General features: G+C 41.0%; 1 protein-coding gene across 1 annotated transcript; it reads right to left on the bottom strand.

The window, feature by feature from the left end:
• Positions 1 to 61: 61 nt before the first annotated feature.
• Positions 62 to 6370, bottom strand: ddias (DNA damage-induced apoptosis suppressor). The gene is made up of 5 exons (XM_030076728.1): positions 5918 to 6370; positions 5611 to 5772; positions 4587 to 4695; positions 3606 to 3892; positions 62 to 3114 (listed from the first exon to the last, which is right to left on the bottom strand). The coding sequence occupies exons 1-5, from the start codon at positions 6037 to 6039 to the stop codon at positions 1404 to 1406; spliced, it is 2391 nt and encodes a 796-aa protein (XP_029932588.1). The 5' UTR covers positions 6040 to 6370; the 3' UTR covers positions 62 to 1403.
• Between the last annotated feature and the right edge of the window lie 11358 nt (positions 6371 to 17728).

Below are 17728 nucleotides of genomic sequence, written 5' to 3'. Positions count from 1 at the left end.
AGATGGGACAAGTGAAAGACTAAAATTAGATGAAATTCTAGTCTGAAAGTGTCAGTAAACAATGTACAACAGTTTAATACAAGAGCATAATTCATCATCACCTCTTCCCAAATCCGTCAGCATTACAATAATAGTTAGACCATGGTTACACTAGCAACAACTGAAACCAAAAGGGAACTCCAAAAGGACAACAGGGCACAAAGATGATGTTAGCTGGTATATTTTATTTCATGGAACAAAATGTAGTTTAGCTAGTGTGCAGCACTCAATTTATTTTTGGTGCTTATTGAAAATCCCATTCACTGTGTCTATATAGTGATTTTCGAGCTACACACCAACTGGCAAAAATGCTTATTCAGCGTCTCCAAAATTACTTGAGACTTCACATAGTTCTCCATCACAGTAGAAAAAAATAGGACGTGAAAAACATTGCAAAGTCTGATTCATCATAAATCTATTTTGACCAGGTCATTTGATAACAATACCAGCTAATATGTGTTGCATTAATTCATTAGTGCAAATCATTAGTGCAAAACATTAAATATCATAAGCATTATCACCTTAAATAGTATATACATACACACCAAATCACATATGGCAGAGACGTTCTGCTGCACCATGTCTGACCCTTTGGACGGCGGTGCAGCAGAACGTCTTTGCAGTGTGCACGTCTGCCACCTTAAAAGCATGTCAGATCAGTTCATCAGCACTGCCTCAAACACAAAACATAAAAATTCCACCTTTAAAAATATGCTAGACCATACAGTTGTGCTATATTACACTTTAAAACCTTTGGCAAAATATTTCTGTTAAACATTATTTCACATTTACAATACATTCATATATTTCTGACACAATCTGTAATATAAACTTAAAAGTTAAATGTATTCATGAAGTGAACTTTTAAAACTGAAATCTGGGATTTCACTGATGTTCTCTGACGGCAAGTAGCAGCCAGGATTGCTCATGTGTCACCGGTATGCACTCCCACCCTTGTGAAAAACGTCATCTGCACACCAGGCAATTTGAATTTTAATGACTGTAACTGTTTCCATAAAATAAGGCAACAGTATTGTTTACTGTGGTGTAAATATTGCAATCTGGTAATAACAGCAGCCAACAGTGTGTGCTGCTAGCAGATACGTCAGGCGTTTACCCTATTTCATGACAAAATGGCTGCTGTGAGAAAGATCTATACTTCCATCTCTATGACTGGGATGAATAAAGTAACCATTTATTACTGGTGAAAACAGAAAAATAGCAGCTAAGCCTTAACTGATCAAGATCCAGTCAGCCAAGAGTGCACAAACTCACTCCTTTGTGTACACATTTAGTTATCACCTCTCAAACGGTCCTTAACAAATGTTGATGTAATGAAGAGATGTAGTTGCTGACGGGACCTCTCACATCGAGTCAGAGAACAGATCTCTCGACCAATCGCATGCCTCATCGTTATCATGGAGGGAGTGACTGTTGGACACACTCAGATTTGACTCATGAACTGATGTGTGTTTACTGGATCCCGAACTCTCACGGGCAAGCGCTCTCTGTCTTTGCACCAGCCCTGCCCGCGATGACGCTGGAGTTTGGTCTAAGCAGGTTCTTTTACAGTTAACTCCTTTTGTCGGCCGTTCCTTCCCAGAGGGACTAAAATCTCTCCCTACTGTTTTAGTCACGGTAGGAGAAGGCGTTATTTCATTTTCCTCACACACGCTCACATCACATACACTCGTGTCACACTGGTTTGACGTCCTCTCTGTTGATGTGCTGTTTATAGCTCTTCCTCTTGTGGAGTGGGTCGCTGGACACTGTTTAGGATTGTGCAATTTCCTTACTTTTCCCTTGAGGGCGAGTCTGTGGCTGCGTCTTATGGGTGAAGGGCTGCACAACAGCTTTTTTTGTGGATACACTCGGCCACATTGATGCAACCGGTTAGCACTGAAACGGTTTAATTTATAAAGCGAGGAACTGTCTGGATTTTCACTGCCCCGTCCTGGCGTACCCAAGTGGAAAGGATAAGAACACCGCCTGTCAGCTTGTGAGCTGAATTCCCCCGACGTGCGGCTCCTACATGTGGAAACACAGAACCCTGAGACGACTGCGCCCTTCACTATGGGAGTAGACTGAGAGGGCGGGACGAAGTCAAGAGACTGTGAACGATCACACCGGCTCATGTTGGTGGTGGATTTTTTAGCGTTACGCAGATCTTGCATGCCTGGTGACTGTGTGTTCACACTGATCATCACTGAGTTATCGAACAGGTCTGCTGAACAATCGTAAACATCCTCCCCAAAGTGCTCGTCTTCATCGCTGCAGTTTTTCAAAGACACAAACCCAGCCTTCTCCTCCTGTTTACATTCATGGGAACAAACACTGTTGCCCTGCCACCTGTTTTCACACCCGTCATTGTCCTTGCATGCCTGGTCGAACGTGACGTCATCATAACTCAGTGCAGCTGCATTAGTGATATCCAGTAATATTGTTTTGTATGAGAGAGCGTCTGTCGGCTGGGTGTTACTTTGACAAAGTGAGGCAGATTCATTCGATGAGTTCTGGTCTGGTGATTGTGCAGCTGTTTCTTTCTGATTTGGTGCAATTAAATTAGGCTCCATTTCAATAAGTCCATTGAGCGCTTCACCCTCCTTACACAAAAACTCTGTTAGACTCTCAGAGAAAGGCAAATCCTCCCAAGCCACAGAAGTTGACAAAGACTGTTTGGCCCGCCCGCTTGCAGAAGCCTTGCAGGAGCTGAGTGATAAAGTCCTACTGTGGTCAGGCTGGGGAGGACTGGACCAAGTGTGCAGACTGGGACTGTTTCCATTAGCCTTGGAGATATACGAGCCTGGGCTATTGGTAAATGACTGATTATTGCATGAGCTGCCGTTGTATAATGATGGAAGGGGTGACCGTGCTCTCTCCCCTGTGAGTTCATGTTTCCACCAGCAGCCTCTCTGCCATCCAGGTGTGTAATGTGGTGGTCTTTCGCTGTGTACCTGTCTGCTGCTCTCATGTCCACTGCCCTGAGTGCTGCAGCCTTCCTCCTCCTGCTCTGCTGAGGAAGTGACCAGCCCGAGTGACTGCTGCCATGGTGGTGTGGGATTAAGGCGCTGTGAACTAGGAACAAAAAACAAGGAATGGTTAAGCAGTATTTTTATTGTTTGGTGAAGTGTGAAGGACTTGTGTTATGTGTATTTGTATAAAAAGTGCTATATAAATAAAGCTTGATTATTGATTGATAGAAAACAAAACAAAACAAAACAAAAAAAAGCGACGGTCAAGCAAAATCCTAATAGTTGGTCATTTCAAACAACCAAACTCATCTAGTAAGACCAGAAGATTAACAATGACACCTGTAGACACTGACTTTCTGCAGGTGTTTGTGTACGACCTCAGTTAAAGTAGTCCAACACTCAAAATTCTCATCAGTTAACTAGTTGGCTTGTAATTATTTTTCACTTTGATTTCAGTTTGTCTACATCAAGCTCACTGACTTCTATTCATTTATAATTTGATTCTAGTCCCCTGTGAAAGTTGGCCTCTATACAAATAAAGAGTATTATCAGATACAAAGTGATAAAGTTCACTGTATTTCTTAATGTAATTACCTTTGCAATGACTGGGAAAGAAGACATGAGGCAGGCAGTATAGATTTATTGAGGCTGCTGACTGGAGAGACGTGGGGGGGCAGCAGTAACGTTGTGGCAGGTCTGGGATCAGTGCATCCCAGCAGACAGTCTGCAGCTTTTTGAAGAAGGGTCCGGTAATAACTGACCACAGTGCAGCCTCCCTGGCCTGTAGCTTTGGGGAGGATGATCTGACTGGCGATGAACTGGGCTGATTGGCCACCTGAGACTGGCCTTCCTAACAAAGGGCCATTTTCTGTATCAGTTACCTATAAAGGACAGACAAGCTGTTTGAGATCACACAGACCACATACACATATGACGTCACTGAAAAATAAATCTTGGATATGTTTTTCAAAGCCCAGTGGGCTATTCCCAATAAGAATTTGGATAATAAGGATGGAAGGAACAATGTTTTTCCATATCCGCTTTTAGACAGTGTGCTACTGTTTTAAAATTTTGTTTGTATCACATACATCTCATACACAGCTAAATGAATTTGGACAAAACTTGGGAAAATAAGGCCATCTTCTGGCATTTTTAAAATTACAAATAGCTAAAACACTTTCATTCTACCATGGACTTACATGTATTTGTTTTTTTTTTCTTCTTCTTCAGAATGACTAATGCATTTAATGGGGTGGGTTGTGCTCATTGGGGTATACTGGATTTCATTTAGATTGAAGCCATTAGACAAAAATGTTTGAGCTATAAATCCACTTTACACCCTTTATATGAAACAAGCAAGAAAATCATCAAAAAAAAATTCTTAGATGTCTGATATGTTACATGTAGCTCTTGGGATTGATAGAGGATTATATTTTAAAATTAAAATTCTGTACTGTGACAGTTCATGTTCAGCCTGGTACCAGACCCATATCTGAAACCAGTGTGAGTACTGGCACATGCCTAGTAAGTGTCTGAATCTATAAAGCCCCATGGGACACCCCGGCTTGACTGTACCTTTATCCCAAAGATGAAATGTCTGCCAATGAAACAGTCCTCGACAGCCTTGAGCAGCAGTGTGGATCGGCTTGGTGCTTGAACTGGCTCATCTGAATCCTCCACTAATCTGCAACATCACAGACACAACAAAACCCACAGCGACTACTTTTAACCAAACTGGCAAACACAGAGCAAAGGAGAGTCCAGACACTATTCTGCAGAATGGATTTTCAGAATCACAATCAGAACCACTTTATTCGCCACATACAGGAACTGTTTTGGTGATTTGGTATAGTACACCTAACACATATTAATACAGCCAATAGACTAAAACCTTTAGATTTAACATTGTTACATCAGTAAGTAACTTAAACCCATTTTGATTGTTAGTTTGAGCCTTCTCAAAGTACACATAACATAATGAAACACTGATGAAGTGAATCTGACACTCACAAGTCATACTGCATATGGCTTTCACACTCACAGCCCAGGAATATGTTATGTAGAACAAGGTCTGAGCCATTTAGGACGCGATTTACACCAAGCCTCATACACAGAATCTGCTATGGACTGTCACCTTGCAAGATGACAAGACTTTGACTTTGTTTGCAAGCCTGGGTTGACGAGGTCTGGTTTTTCAGAGACAAAAGACGATCACACACATGGTCAGCCTCCTAATTTTGCAAGTCGCTAGTTTGATCTCACAGTCCTCCAGTCACTCTACATGCACAGTGCTTTATAGTTACACATCTGACATTTACGTAAAGTCACAATTAGTCATCTGAAAAATGACTTTCAATTTTGGAAGATGGTTGGTCTTATGGATTTTCTCCATCCTCTTTCTACTTTCAGGGAGAGTGCCAAAAATGTAGATTCACCAAAAAGAAATTTAAAAAAGGCTCATTTTAAAAATATTTTGATATTAGTGGAAACAGCAAATGTGTTCATGCTTACAAATGCATATAATCCAGATATGACAAAACAATTCTTTCCCCAGTGATTATCATCTGGAGAATAACAGCAGCTCTTCTTCTGCATTTACCTCTGTAATCCAGTTGCATGAATGCCAAAGAGCGGGTTCAGACAGTTTCCAAACACTGTGACTCCAAATATGTGGCTGTCCCGGGCCACCCTCACTGCCAGACGATACCTGTAGTCAACCTGCTCCCTCAGACAGCTGTAGCCACATCTGGGACATCTCAATCTGTGACAGAGTGGCGAGGAAGAGGACAGTGGTGGGAGATGGATGTAATGATGTGCTGGGATTTATTTGTTAGTCTGAGGCAGAGCAGATGAGAGTTTTCCCTTCAACTTAGAAAGTGCGTCATGCTTGGATGGTGTGTACTTACCTCGACGTGTCCTGTTGCTGCACGTCTATCCTGGAGAAGCAGCCTTTACAGCACGGATAAAACACACAGGCGTCTTGGAGAGACAACACAGCACACTCCACCAGAGCCCGTCTGACAGGCATTTAGTCTGACAGACAAGAGCTTCATCCAAGGCTAACCAGTAGCTGGCTGTCTAAGCTGTCCAGCCACACACACTGCAGCTAGCTAATTTACCCAGCTAACCTTACTTAGCCCGAGGTTACTAACAGTTAGCATCGTGGCTAATATGCTAGTTTGATAATAGTAACCAAGACAGCGACCACTTCAACAGTCCTAAAACATATTAATATTACATAGACATGTATAAGTAAGGTGACATCTAACTATAAATGATCTCCACTTACCATAGAAGTGGTATAATTTATCTATTCGTATCTATCTAAGTGCCGAACAGGATCATGTAAATATCAACTTTGCATCAGGAATCAAAACACCCGCCGTAGCCCGGGGTGTCAGGAAAACATTCCGATGTAGTCAATGCGCTCTGAAAGAAAAGTTCCTACCTTGGATAAAGTCTTTAGAGGTGAGGAAGATGTTGGTGTGGTTTTAACTTGTAACTCCCTGTTTGTTTCAAATTGCATTTATTGGGTGTTTTGCCTCAATTTTAATTCTGGTTACACACTGATAATTTATTAAACAACATGATTGTGGCAAAGCATAAGTATTCTTCTCCTTTACTTCTTTTAAACAGCAGGAATATGTTTAACATTTCATATAAGTAGCCTATGTTACCCAGACGTGACCTTAATGTTCATGTTTATGTTCATGTTTATAAATGCATTTATGACTCCTCTCTGTTGACAAGGACATGAAATAAACAATCATTCAAATGGGGTTCTTGGTGAAACTCAGTGAATCAAGTAAATCTGATAGACCCCGTTTGGCCTGTAGTGAAATCAAAGATAACTATTATTATTATTTATTTATTTTATTTTTTTCATCATTTCATGGACTCAACATTAGAGTACTACAGCATAGTAGTGGTGGTGGTGTTTCAAAGTGGTGTTTCAAAGAAAATATAAATAATTATTCTCATTATATTCATATAATACAGAGGGTGCAACTTCACAGTGAGTAGCTACATGCAAATGCTCCTTCTGTATTTTCATACAATCTACTCTAAGTATCCCACATCAGTTGTCCTATGATTTATAAATAGCTGGCATTACATATGCAGTGCTATACCCCCAGCAAACAATCAAACAAACAACTGCAGCACAAGATATACATATAAACAAGTCTGGAATTTTAAAAAGAAGTTTCAGCTTGCCTCAGCAGTTTGTAGGAGTCCAGTAAACGTAAAAATCATAGAAAGAGGTGGTCTTGAATTTGTTTTCCTTATTCTATAAACAAAACGACACCCTCCATTTCTCAATATGACCTCCGTCTTTATTTCACTGGCATCAATGCACACACACATGAGAACGATGATCCTGAAATCCAGGCCATTTTGAACATTCATATTTGATCCCCGCTGATTTGATATTTCAGTGACGCTGGTGTAATGAATTAATTTGCGTCACAATACGACAGGCACAGCAACAGGTTGTTCGCAATTCTAGTTCAGTGAATGAGAGGTCAAAAATTCTCAGCAGAATTCCAGGTAGAAAAAATAAACAAGAACTAAAGTCTGTTGCTCTTGTAGCAATATGTATATATGTATTTATTTATTTATTTTAACCCTGACTAACAAGGGAATCCGACTTCCAGGCCATCCATCAACAATGAGATGCTAAAAACTGCACTGAATAACAAGCGTAACCACAGCTCCTCCGTGTCGTCCACCACAGACTTTGGGGGGTCCATATCAGCTGGACATGTGAGGCCGGTCTACCACAGGGGGGCTCTGGTCAGCACTCCCCTCCAGCTGTGAGAATCTGCCACCTGAAACACACCGCAGGACACACACAGCGTCACTCTCACACAGCGTGCAGCATGACAGACACCACAACCATTTGAGAGACAGCTTTTAACATGGTTACTGTGGTAAAATAGACTTGCTTTGACTGATATTACACATGTCTTTTCTGGGGGGAAAAAAATAACAATACATGATGCAAGGTTGTTTAGAGCTTGGATTTTAGTTGATTCAAGTTGCGATGTATTCTGATTGGTGAAAATCGAACGCAATGTTTGCTTGGAAATTGGAAATAAGCAAGATTCGCAGTTATGTAGTAGGTATTTATGTTAGACAAACATTTGACAGATACACACTGAATCATATCGCAGTAGCTACATTGATATCTGAATTCAAAATATCTGAATCCCTCAAGTGAAAAGATTGAACTTGGGGTGTTTCTGAGCAGATTCGGAAAGACTCACCTGCATTCTCTTGTGAAGGAACCGCAGCTTCTGACTGAGAGACTCCATCTCCTGGGAGTGGACAGAGACACCACAGACAGGCTCAGGTAGTATCAGTTAGTACATTACAGCAGTAACATCATAATGGGAGCTGCACCATTCATTTATAGTTGCATATGGTTCTTTTGTGCTGAGAAGAGTTTGGCATAGGAAGTAATTCTGGAGAGAAAGTAAATGATGGTAGAGTTTCTTATGGTGTCCATCATAGCAGAGGAAGCCTAACAGGGTTGTCAGTGTTTTATCATAATGTAGAAGGCTGGGAAGAATCAAATACCTGGTTCAGTTTGTCATTGCACCTGAGTTTGATCTGAGGCAGGAGGTCCTCCAGTCTCTGAATCTGAAATGGAGGAGCAAGGCGTAATGAACTGTACATTTTTGCTTTCTGAGATTGTTCTGAATTATAATGCAACCTCAACAACAATGACAACTACTTCTACTATTGCATCTACTACAACTATTACTATTAGTATCCTTTGACACTGCTCTTTTCTAAACTGAGGGTGAGAATGCTTATACCAGCTGTAGTATATATTTCAGCATTAAAATTACTCTTGGATACTTTACATCATATAAAACTTATATTTCTATAGTTATTTGTTTGTTTAAGTTTGATCTTAACTTAAATGGTTTTAAAGCTTTTGTATCCTCTCCCCAAAAGTTGTCAGTTTTCTTGCAGTCTAGCACTGCTGAATACAGGGGAAGGATTTCTGTATAGTTGCTATTAACCGTTTTTGTTACTAAACCATTAGTGGGCGCTGTACTGGGTCGTACCCTCCTGTCAATCGTCTGTAGCCTGGTGGCCATGCTCTTGTTGATTGCAGTCATGGTGACGGTCCTGGGCTTGGGACACACTGGGAACAGAATAATCACAGCCATAACAGACGCCGTCCCCTGAAGATAACTTGCATGACCCTCATCCTGAATTAGTATCTCACTTTATAAACTATGAAAACAGAGGGAGTAACTAAGGAGTGATTCAGCCACTGGACGCAGGCAATCATATTTATCATACAGAGCTTTCATATCGCTGTTACAAGAACTGTTCCTCATCATCTAATCATATTTCTGCTGCTGTCTTCAGCGTAAAATCATACATAGAATCAGGCCAACAACCAATCACAGTGCTTTCCCAGAACTCTGGTGGGATCCATAATAAAGCTTTACAGACATGCTGTTGAAATGTTGTAATTTATGGCTTATTGGTATTCCACTGACCTCTGGTTGATATTTAATGTATAAAAACTGTTGAATATTTGTAGGGGACTATCCTTTTGCCTTTTTTCTCCTTTGAAAACCAAAAACAAACAGGACGGACAGTGACTTGACACTGAAACTTTAATCATCTACTTTAGAAATTATTTGCCTTGTGATCCATGTGCTGCAGTTCTTTTCCTAATTCAGGACTATCCCATTTGGTGAGTACCAAACTGGCCCTCACTGAACAGATTTGGTTTTGTGTGTGGACTTGACGTCATAAATATAGGGTGTGTGTTTGCACAGAAGCCATGCTCAACTGTTAAAAGAAAAGGTGATCCATTATTTAGGTTTATCAAAAGAGTAGAACAAAGAATCATCAAGCAAGGATTCTTAGGCTTTTTTTCTTTAATATTAATGTGGGATTCAGATGATATATATGTTATGTTGGACATTGTTGAATCTTAGTATCATAAGTGCATACATTTTCAGCATGTGTACCCCCAGCGGGAATCCAAACCCTGACCCTGGCAGCCACTGTCTTCACCGTCCTCCCTCAATAAAATGCAGGAAGTGCCATGTCATGTAGAAAACACTATTAAAGAGAATATTAGTTGAATCCACTCTTACCGTGCTGGAAGATCTTGACCACTTCGAGCACGTATGGCCTGGGATGAAAAACATGTTACACACTGACATGAATGTTTAGTAAAGTTAGTAAAACATGTTACAGTAACTGAGCTCTGTTTTAAAATCAAGTGAGTTTAAAACAGTCCCAGTCCAGAGATGGTGATGTCCAAGTGAAGACCAATAACAATTAAAATTGAGTCAAAATCTCTACTGATCCAGAGCTGAATACAACTGTATTCATTATTAACAATAAAATGCAAGTGATAATACTACTTTATTTGGATGGAATAGTACATTTACAGTAAGCTACAGTGGAGAAAGTGTGCATCTTGTGTTTTTTTTTTTTTTTTTCTAACAATTCCTTGAGATGGGCAGCACGGTGATGCAGTGGTTAGCATTGTCGCCTCACAATAAGAAGGTCCTGGGTTCGATTCCCACCCAAGGTCCTTTCTGTGTGGAGTTTGCATGTTCTCCCCGTGTCTGCGTGGGTTTCCTCCGGGTACTCCGGTTTCCTCCCACCGTCCAAAGACATGCAGGTCAGGTGAATTGGAGAAGCTAAATTGCCCCTAGGTATGACTGTGTGTGTGAATGTCAGTGTTTGTCTGTCTGCCCTGCGATGGACTGGCGACCTGTCCAGGGTGTTTCACTGCGCTGTGCGCTGGGATAGGCTCCAGCACCCCCCCGCGACCCTAGTGAGGATAAGCGGTTAAGAAGATGAATGAATGAATGAATTCCTTGAGATTATTTCCATAGGCCTTGGAGGACCCGAAACGCTTAAATATCTACAACCGAGGCAAATTATAGTTGAGCTCTAAACAAGTGTGAAAGAGTTTCTAGTTGCAACTTACATGTGTTTGCTGTTAGAGGGGATGGAGCTGTTCATGGGGATCAGACAGCCACGCTGGTTCCTTATCTGGAGACAGACAGTCAGACGTGACCAGACAAACCACTTTCACAGTCTCACAGTGTTACACATAAAAATATGGGATTACCTTCACCCTGTTTCTTGATTACTCACTTTGTGATCCATTGAGTTTATTGAGCCTACATCCCTGTATTGGCTTGGAAAAACAATGACTTTTAATATCTACACTGCAAAATAATATACTATGATGGTGTTTTTGAACGGCAGATGGAAAACCTAAAAATTTGATCTGGGAAATTAAATGTTCAATCACTGGAACATGTCAAAACACCACAAGTACACTATAGACAATGTGTGCAATCGAACAGTAGAAACATAGTATAAAATGAATCTTTAAGAGCATCATGCATTTTATTTTCCTAAATAAAACAAATTTCCATGTGGCTTTCGACAGTGTTGTTGCTATTTTAGTATGACTTTATCCTATGAGTTGTTATTGTTATATTATCTACCAAAGACATTGGCCATGCCTGAGGTGAGACTAAAGACAGTTTTGAGGTTGTTTCTACTTTATTTTATTGTGTTCTGTTCTATTAACAATAAATAAATAAAACATAACATAAATAGGCGTGCATTTTAAACTCGAGGGAATATGAGTTGTCATACCTTGAATATAGCAGCAGTGGGGTTCAGCCCGAAAGCACTTGTGATGATCTGAAAGGACACAGACTGCTGCTTCAGTGTTTCAGACATACAGTATGATTTGATATTATTGCACCATCAGGACAACAACAAGCTTAATGGAAACACACGAGGTGGGGCAACACATGAAAACAGGATCACTCACCAGCATTCTGGCTACTCGCCCTGATATTTTTAAATTTTATCCCTTACCCTCTCTCCACAGACTAACAGACAAGCGTGCACACACACACCTGTTTGACCGTGGCAAGGTCAGCTGCTGGAGGAATACACACTTCTCTTAGAGCCACCACTCTATCATCTGAAACAGACACAGCAGGCACCGTTCAGACCAAACAAAACCATTTCTAAAATATGACTTTATTCTTGTTCAGACTTATGGTCCTTGCAAGTACACACACACACACACACATACACACACCACCGTGTAGCAGTCTGGTATCAGTAGGCTAATCCCACTCAGCAGTCACATGCAGCTGTTGCCCTCCAGATAATTTGGAAAGTCCATCCGTTGTTTTGGTATTTTAATTCTTCTGCTTGTCTATTTTAATTACTCCATTTTGTCTTTTATTATTTCACTCTATGTGCTTTTTGTAAAGCTGGTAACAATTGTATCACTGGTTTTGATAAATGCCATGCAAATACACATTATTATTATTTTGATTATTATTATTATTCTATTATTATTGTTATTATTATATCGGAATTATTAACCGGATTTGGTTTTATACTACGGTCGGCAAAGACACACTGATTATCCATCTTTTCCTATTCATAGGGTTAGGTAAATAGAGGGTCGTTGCTATGGATACACACACGCGCGCGCGCGCACGCACGCACACATAAACAGTAGGCCTGTCAGTGACTGATTTCTGAATCGCCGCTTTGCCAGCAAATACAAGAAAACATACGAACCGTTTTTGTCAAGTCGTCTCAGAGCAATCCAGGTGTTTGACAGACGCTGTGATTTATCATAACCGATATTAGACATATTTTGTCTCTGCGCGCGGCTCCACTCTACTATCCGCATCAGCCACTTCCGGATTGGAAATTTCAAAATAAGTGTTTGTTGCGGAAACTTGAATGGCGACCTCCTCTGCGAGGTAGATTGCCCATTGGACGCCTTTAATTAATGCATTAAACCACTGATTGAAGCCAAACTATGGGTCACCCAATTAAGGCGTTAAATCACTAATAATTCACCATTAAAATCACATAAATACTTAGACAGGTGGGGCTTTACACTCCCAGGGTGGTAACTATAAAATGGCACATGAAATAGATGATGGGTTCTTTTCATTGCAGTGAATTTAACTAAACTACACAGAGCTCCTAATGACCCAGCTCAGTTAAGCTTTGCCTTTGCTTAACAATAGGCCTACAGATTTTTAGGTTAATGTGTGCAAGATTTGCGTTCCTTTAAAAACAACAACACAAAGAAGCTAAGAGTTCATAGTTATTTTCTTTATAGGAGCCTGACACCTCCCATGCATTTCTCTTCAGTGCTATGCATGACTCCTGCTCACAGAAACAAAGACACTGAATGAACACACAGTAAAATATAGCAAATGAAATTGCAAACTCTGCACATGAGATTATACATCTTGAGTGACACTGACACTGAGTGTAGTGAAAAACATTGTGGATTGTGACTCTACACAGGCACAGAGGCCGGTTTATTAGTCATTTCATCTCATGCAAAAATTTGACTCCCTTTTCCCTCTAGAACAGCTTTGAATTATTCAGGGCTGGATACCCCAGTGTTGGATATGTTCTATGTGCATTTTGATCCATTTTACACCATTTTTCTCATTTTAAGAAAGCTAACAGCACAAGGTTTTACCATAACCAGTGGCTGGATGTTTCCACAGAGGATGGACAAAATATTCTCCATTCTTGCCCCTGAGGTATGAGCTTCAAAACTTCAAAACATGAAACAGGCCTTCATGTCATGATCTTCATGATTGATACCAGGAGTATGGCTGTCAGTTTTCTGTGCCTGTGTTGCAGCACAGGCAGCCGTGATCTTATTTATGTTCACACTCTGGAATAAAATATTTGAAAAAATGGATTTATACAAAAATTATTTATTGATGAATTTGACCACGCCTCAGTGCAAACAAACAAACAAAAAAGTTTGTAGTATTTTTGGAGCTTCAAAGAATCCAAATAATTAATAACTTTCAGAATCTCACACAACACACCTAACTCCACAAAAGACATTTTATCTAAATAGTCCTGTGTCATTACAACAGCAACATAAGTATAAAATCTGGTTGACGGCGAAGGTTCATTATAGATATGATAGTTTAATAACATTGAAAATTAAAAAAAGACTACATTAGTTTCAATACAGCCAAACAAATACATCATTATAGTTTACACTGGTGTTGTGTGTGTGTCTCTACCAGAGGAGTACATTCACACCTCCTTGTAATGATGACAGTTAATGACACATCAAACCCCAGTGGCGCTGCAATCAGAGGTGTTGAAAAACACTTTCCAACATCAACACCTGATGCAACCTCGACTTGTGCCTTTGTGAATAGAGCTGAGGCAGATGACTCACACTTAACTGTGTATGAAAACTTCTTTATGCTTATTTTCAGTGACACCGATCCAGGCCAACACATAAGCTCAGAGTCAGCCACTTTGGAAAATAGCTAAAGATGCAATGAAAGTTTCAACACATCAGTAGACGATAGGTCAAACAAGGACAAACACACTTTGTCTCATAAGAGATAATGCAATATTAAATTGACAGAGACTGTTAGTTCAGTGGATTGTTGGAAAGTGGAACATAGATACAGATACACCTTAAAAGAGGGCGTAGACAGAAGTGGAACAACATGAAAAGAGGTCCAAAGTTTAAAGTTTCAAAAGGCCAAGTTTCTTTTTGTTTGTTATGCTGGCAGAGAGGGCCTAATGATGGCTGTGTGATGGTCATGTCTGCCCATTCAGTGCTTTAATTTGAGATTTCCATGAACTTGGTAAGCACATTCATGCTCCCCAGAGACTGAACCTTGTTAATTTTGCTGCCCTCTTGACCTTTGCACATAAGAGATTATGAAATGAAATTAGCAGAATGCCTTATTTGGTGTGTGCAATCATACTCCCACATTCCTCTTGATTGTCATGACCCTCCTCTAGCACCACCTGTGGGCCAAAATATCAAATTTGGCATGAAATGGGGGATGCTGCCCAAAGGATGAGCCTTGCCAGCTTCAGTGAACTCATGACCTTTCCTCTAGCACCACCCTTAGCTCAAGCACGTGAACCCCATGGGCCTGTGCTTGCCCAAGTAGATGAAGATTTGTACTGTTTGCTACTGGTTACATTCAACTACACTATATTACCAAAAGTATTCGCTCACCTGCCTTTACTCATACTATGAACTGAAGTGCCATCCCATTCCTAACCCATAGAGTTCAATATGATGTCGGTCCACCTTTTGCAGCTATTACAGCTTCAACTCTTCTGGGAAGACTGTCCACAAGGTTGAGGAGAGTGTTTATAGGAATTTTTGACCATTCTTCCAAAAGCGCATTGGTGAGGTCACACACTGATGTTGGTCGAGAAGGCCTGGCTCTCAGTCTCCGCTCTAATTCATCCCAAAGGTGTTCTATCGGGTTCAGGTCAGGACTCTGTGCAGGCCAGTCAAGTTCATCCACACCAGACTCTGTCATCCATGTCTTTATGGACCTTGCTTTGTGCACTGGTGCACAGTCATGTTGGAAGAGGAAGGGGCCCGCTCCAAACTGTTCCCACAAGGTTGGGAGCATGGAATTGTCCAAAATGTTTTGGTATCCTGAAGCATTCAAAGTTCCTTTCACTGGAACTAAGGGGCCAAGCCCAGCTCCTGAAAAACAACCCCACACCATAATTCCTCCTCCACCAAATTTCACAGTCGGCACAATGCAGTCTGAAATGTACCGTTCTCCTGGCAACCTCCAAACCCAGACTCGTCCATCAGATTGCCAGATGGAAAAGCGTGATTCATCACTCCAGAGAACGCGTCTCCACCGCTCTAGAGGCCAGTGGTGGTGTGCTTTACACCATTGCATCCGACGCTTTGCATTGCACTTGGTGATGTGTGGCTTGGCTGCAGCTGCTCGGCCATGGAAACCCATTCCATGAAGCTCTCTGCGTACTGTACTTGGGCTAATCTGAAGGTCACATGAAGTTTGTAGCTCTGTAGCAATTGACTGTGCAGAAAGTCGGCGACCTCTTTGCACTATGCGCTTCAGCATCCGCTGACCCCTCTCCGTCACTTTACGTGGCCTACCACTTTGTGGCTGAGTTGCTGTTGTTCCCAAACGCTTCCATTTTGTTATAATAGAGCTGACAGTTGACTGTGGAATATTTAGGAGCGAGGAAATTTCACGACTGGATTTGTTGCACAGGTGGCATCCTATGACAGTTCCACGCTGGAATTCACTGAGCTCCTGAGAGCGGCCCATTCTTTCACAAATGTCTTGTTTCACAGTCTGCATGCCTGAGTGCTTGATTTTATACACCTGTGGCCAGGCCAAGTGATTAGGACACCTGATTCTGATCATTTGAATGGGTGAGCGAATACTTTTGGTAATATAGTGTATGTTCAGTGATCAAATATAACACCTGTTGCCGAGAGGTTTGCCTACCTGATAAATCAGTTTTTCAAACACATAATTGATTTTTTTAAAATTATTTTATTTAACCTTTACTTATACAGGTATTTATACACTGAGACAGGACAAACTCAACAATGCAACACCAGGTTACAGGCAAATCAAGTCATTCAGTACGTACGACATGACATTAATTTGAATGTGCAAAAGTGCCATTTATACACATGACTGACAGCTTGCATTTGACTGCATTTCAGACAGAGAATTTATTCACCATTAAACAATGAAGGGACTGTATGTGGCTCTATTGGTCTTCCATAAATACTTATTCACATTTAGAGTCATGTGGGGGCTGGAGCCTATCCCAGTATGCATTGTGTGGATGGCAGGGTGACTTCCTGTTCAGGTTGCAGGTCCATCAGAGGGTTAACACAGACAGATAAATACATTCACAAAGATTAACCTTTATGGACAACTCAGAATCTCTACTCCACCTCTGCATGTCTTTGGAATGTGAAGGATACTGCAACACCCAGGGGAAACTGACACAGGCACGGCCAGAACATTTTATTTATTCTTATTAACCCTTTATTTAGCCTGGAAAGTATCATTGAAATACAAGATCTCTTCTTCCAGGAAGTTGGGGGTCAACATGCAAACTCCACACAGAAAGGACTGCAGGTAAAGTGGCCACATATGCAAAACGGATTAATTTGGACAATTATGCCTTTGAGTTCTTGAGGAAATGATCACAGAGCAGGCAGTGGATCAACTGCCCTTTGAATTATGACAGTGTTTTTTTTTTTTTTTTTGAGTACATAAACACATAATTCCTAAGGTAATCTGAGATATAACCATGTTGCGAATGCAGAACAATTATCGCCAGTTTACACAATTACTGAAAAGTATTCTGGAGTGATTATAATTTATTCGAAATTCTCACAAGCAAAGGTGAGCCATGAGTAAATAAAATGAGGTCCCTGCTTTCAAAAGCTCTGTCTATGTTGTTTGTTATAAATTGTAATTACACACACAATAACCGATGATTATTGTTTAACCACAGGCTTCCACTTTGAGGAGTGTGTGCTCACAGCAAAGCTTGATTCTACAGAGGAAAGCCTTTCCAGTATACATGCAACTCACCTGTTGGAGTTACAGAAGATGACAGAAAAGAGGAGGAAGGAGGGTGGAAAGAGTGAGGCAGAGGTGAGGTAGAGGATGTTGAGATGAGCAGGGAAACAGGCAACAAGAAAATAAGAGTATCATAGAGGCAGGAAATACTCAAGGGGCATAGGAAAGGGACACTAGACAGATGAAAGAGAGCTGAGGGAGGAAGAAGATAGAGGGAGGGCAGCAGACAGGGATGAAGAGGATGGCTGGGGGCGTGAGGGCAGCAGTGATGAAGAGGAT

Source organism: Myripristis murdjan, chromosome 3 (assembly GCF_902150065.1).
Source record: "Myripristis murdjan chromosome 3, fMyrMur1.1, whole genome shotgun sequence".
NCBI classification, from domain to species: Eukaryota; Metazoa; Chordata; class Actinopteri; order Holocentriformes; family Holocentridae; genus Myripristis; species Myripristis murdjan.
Note: the sequence above shows the minus strand (reverse complement) of the source record. Positions and strands in the feature narration are given on the sequence as shown.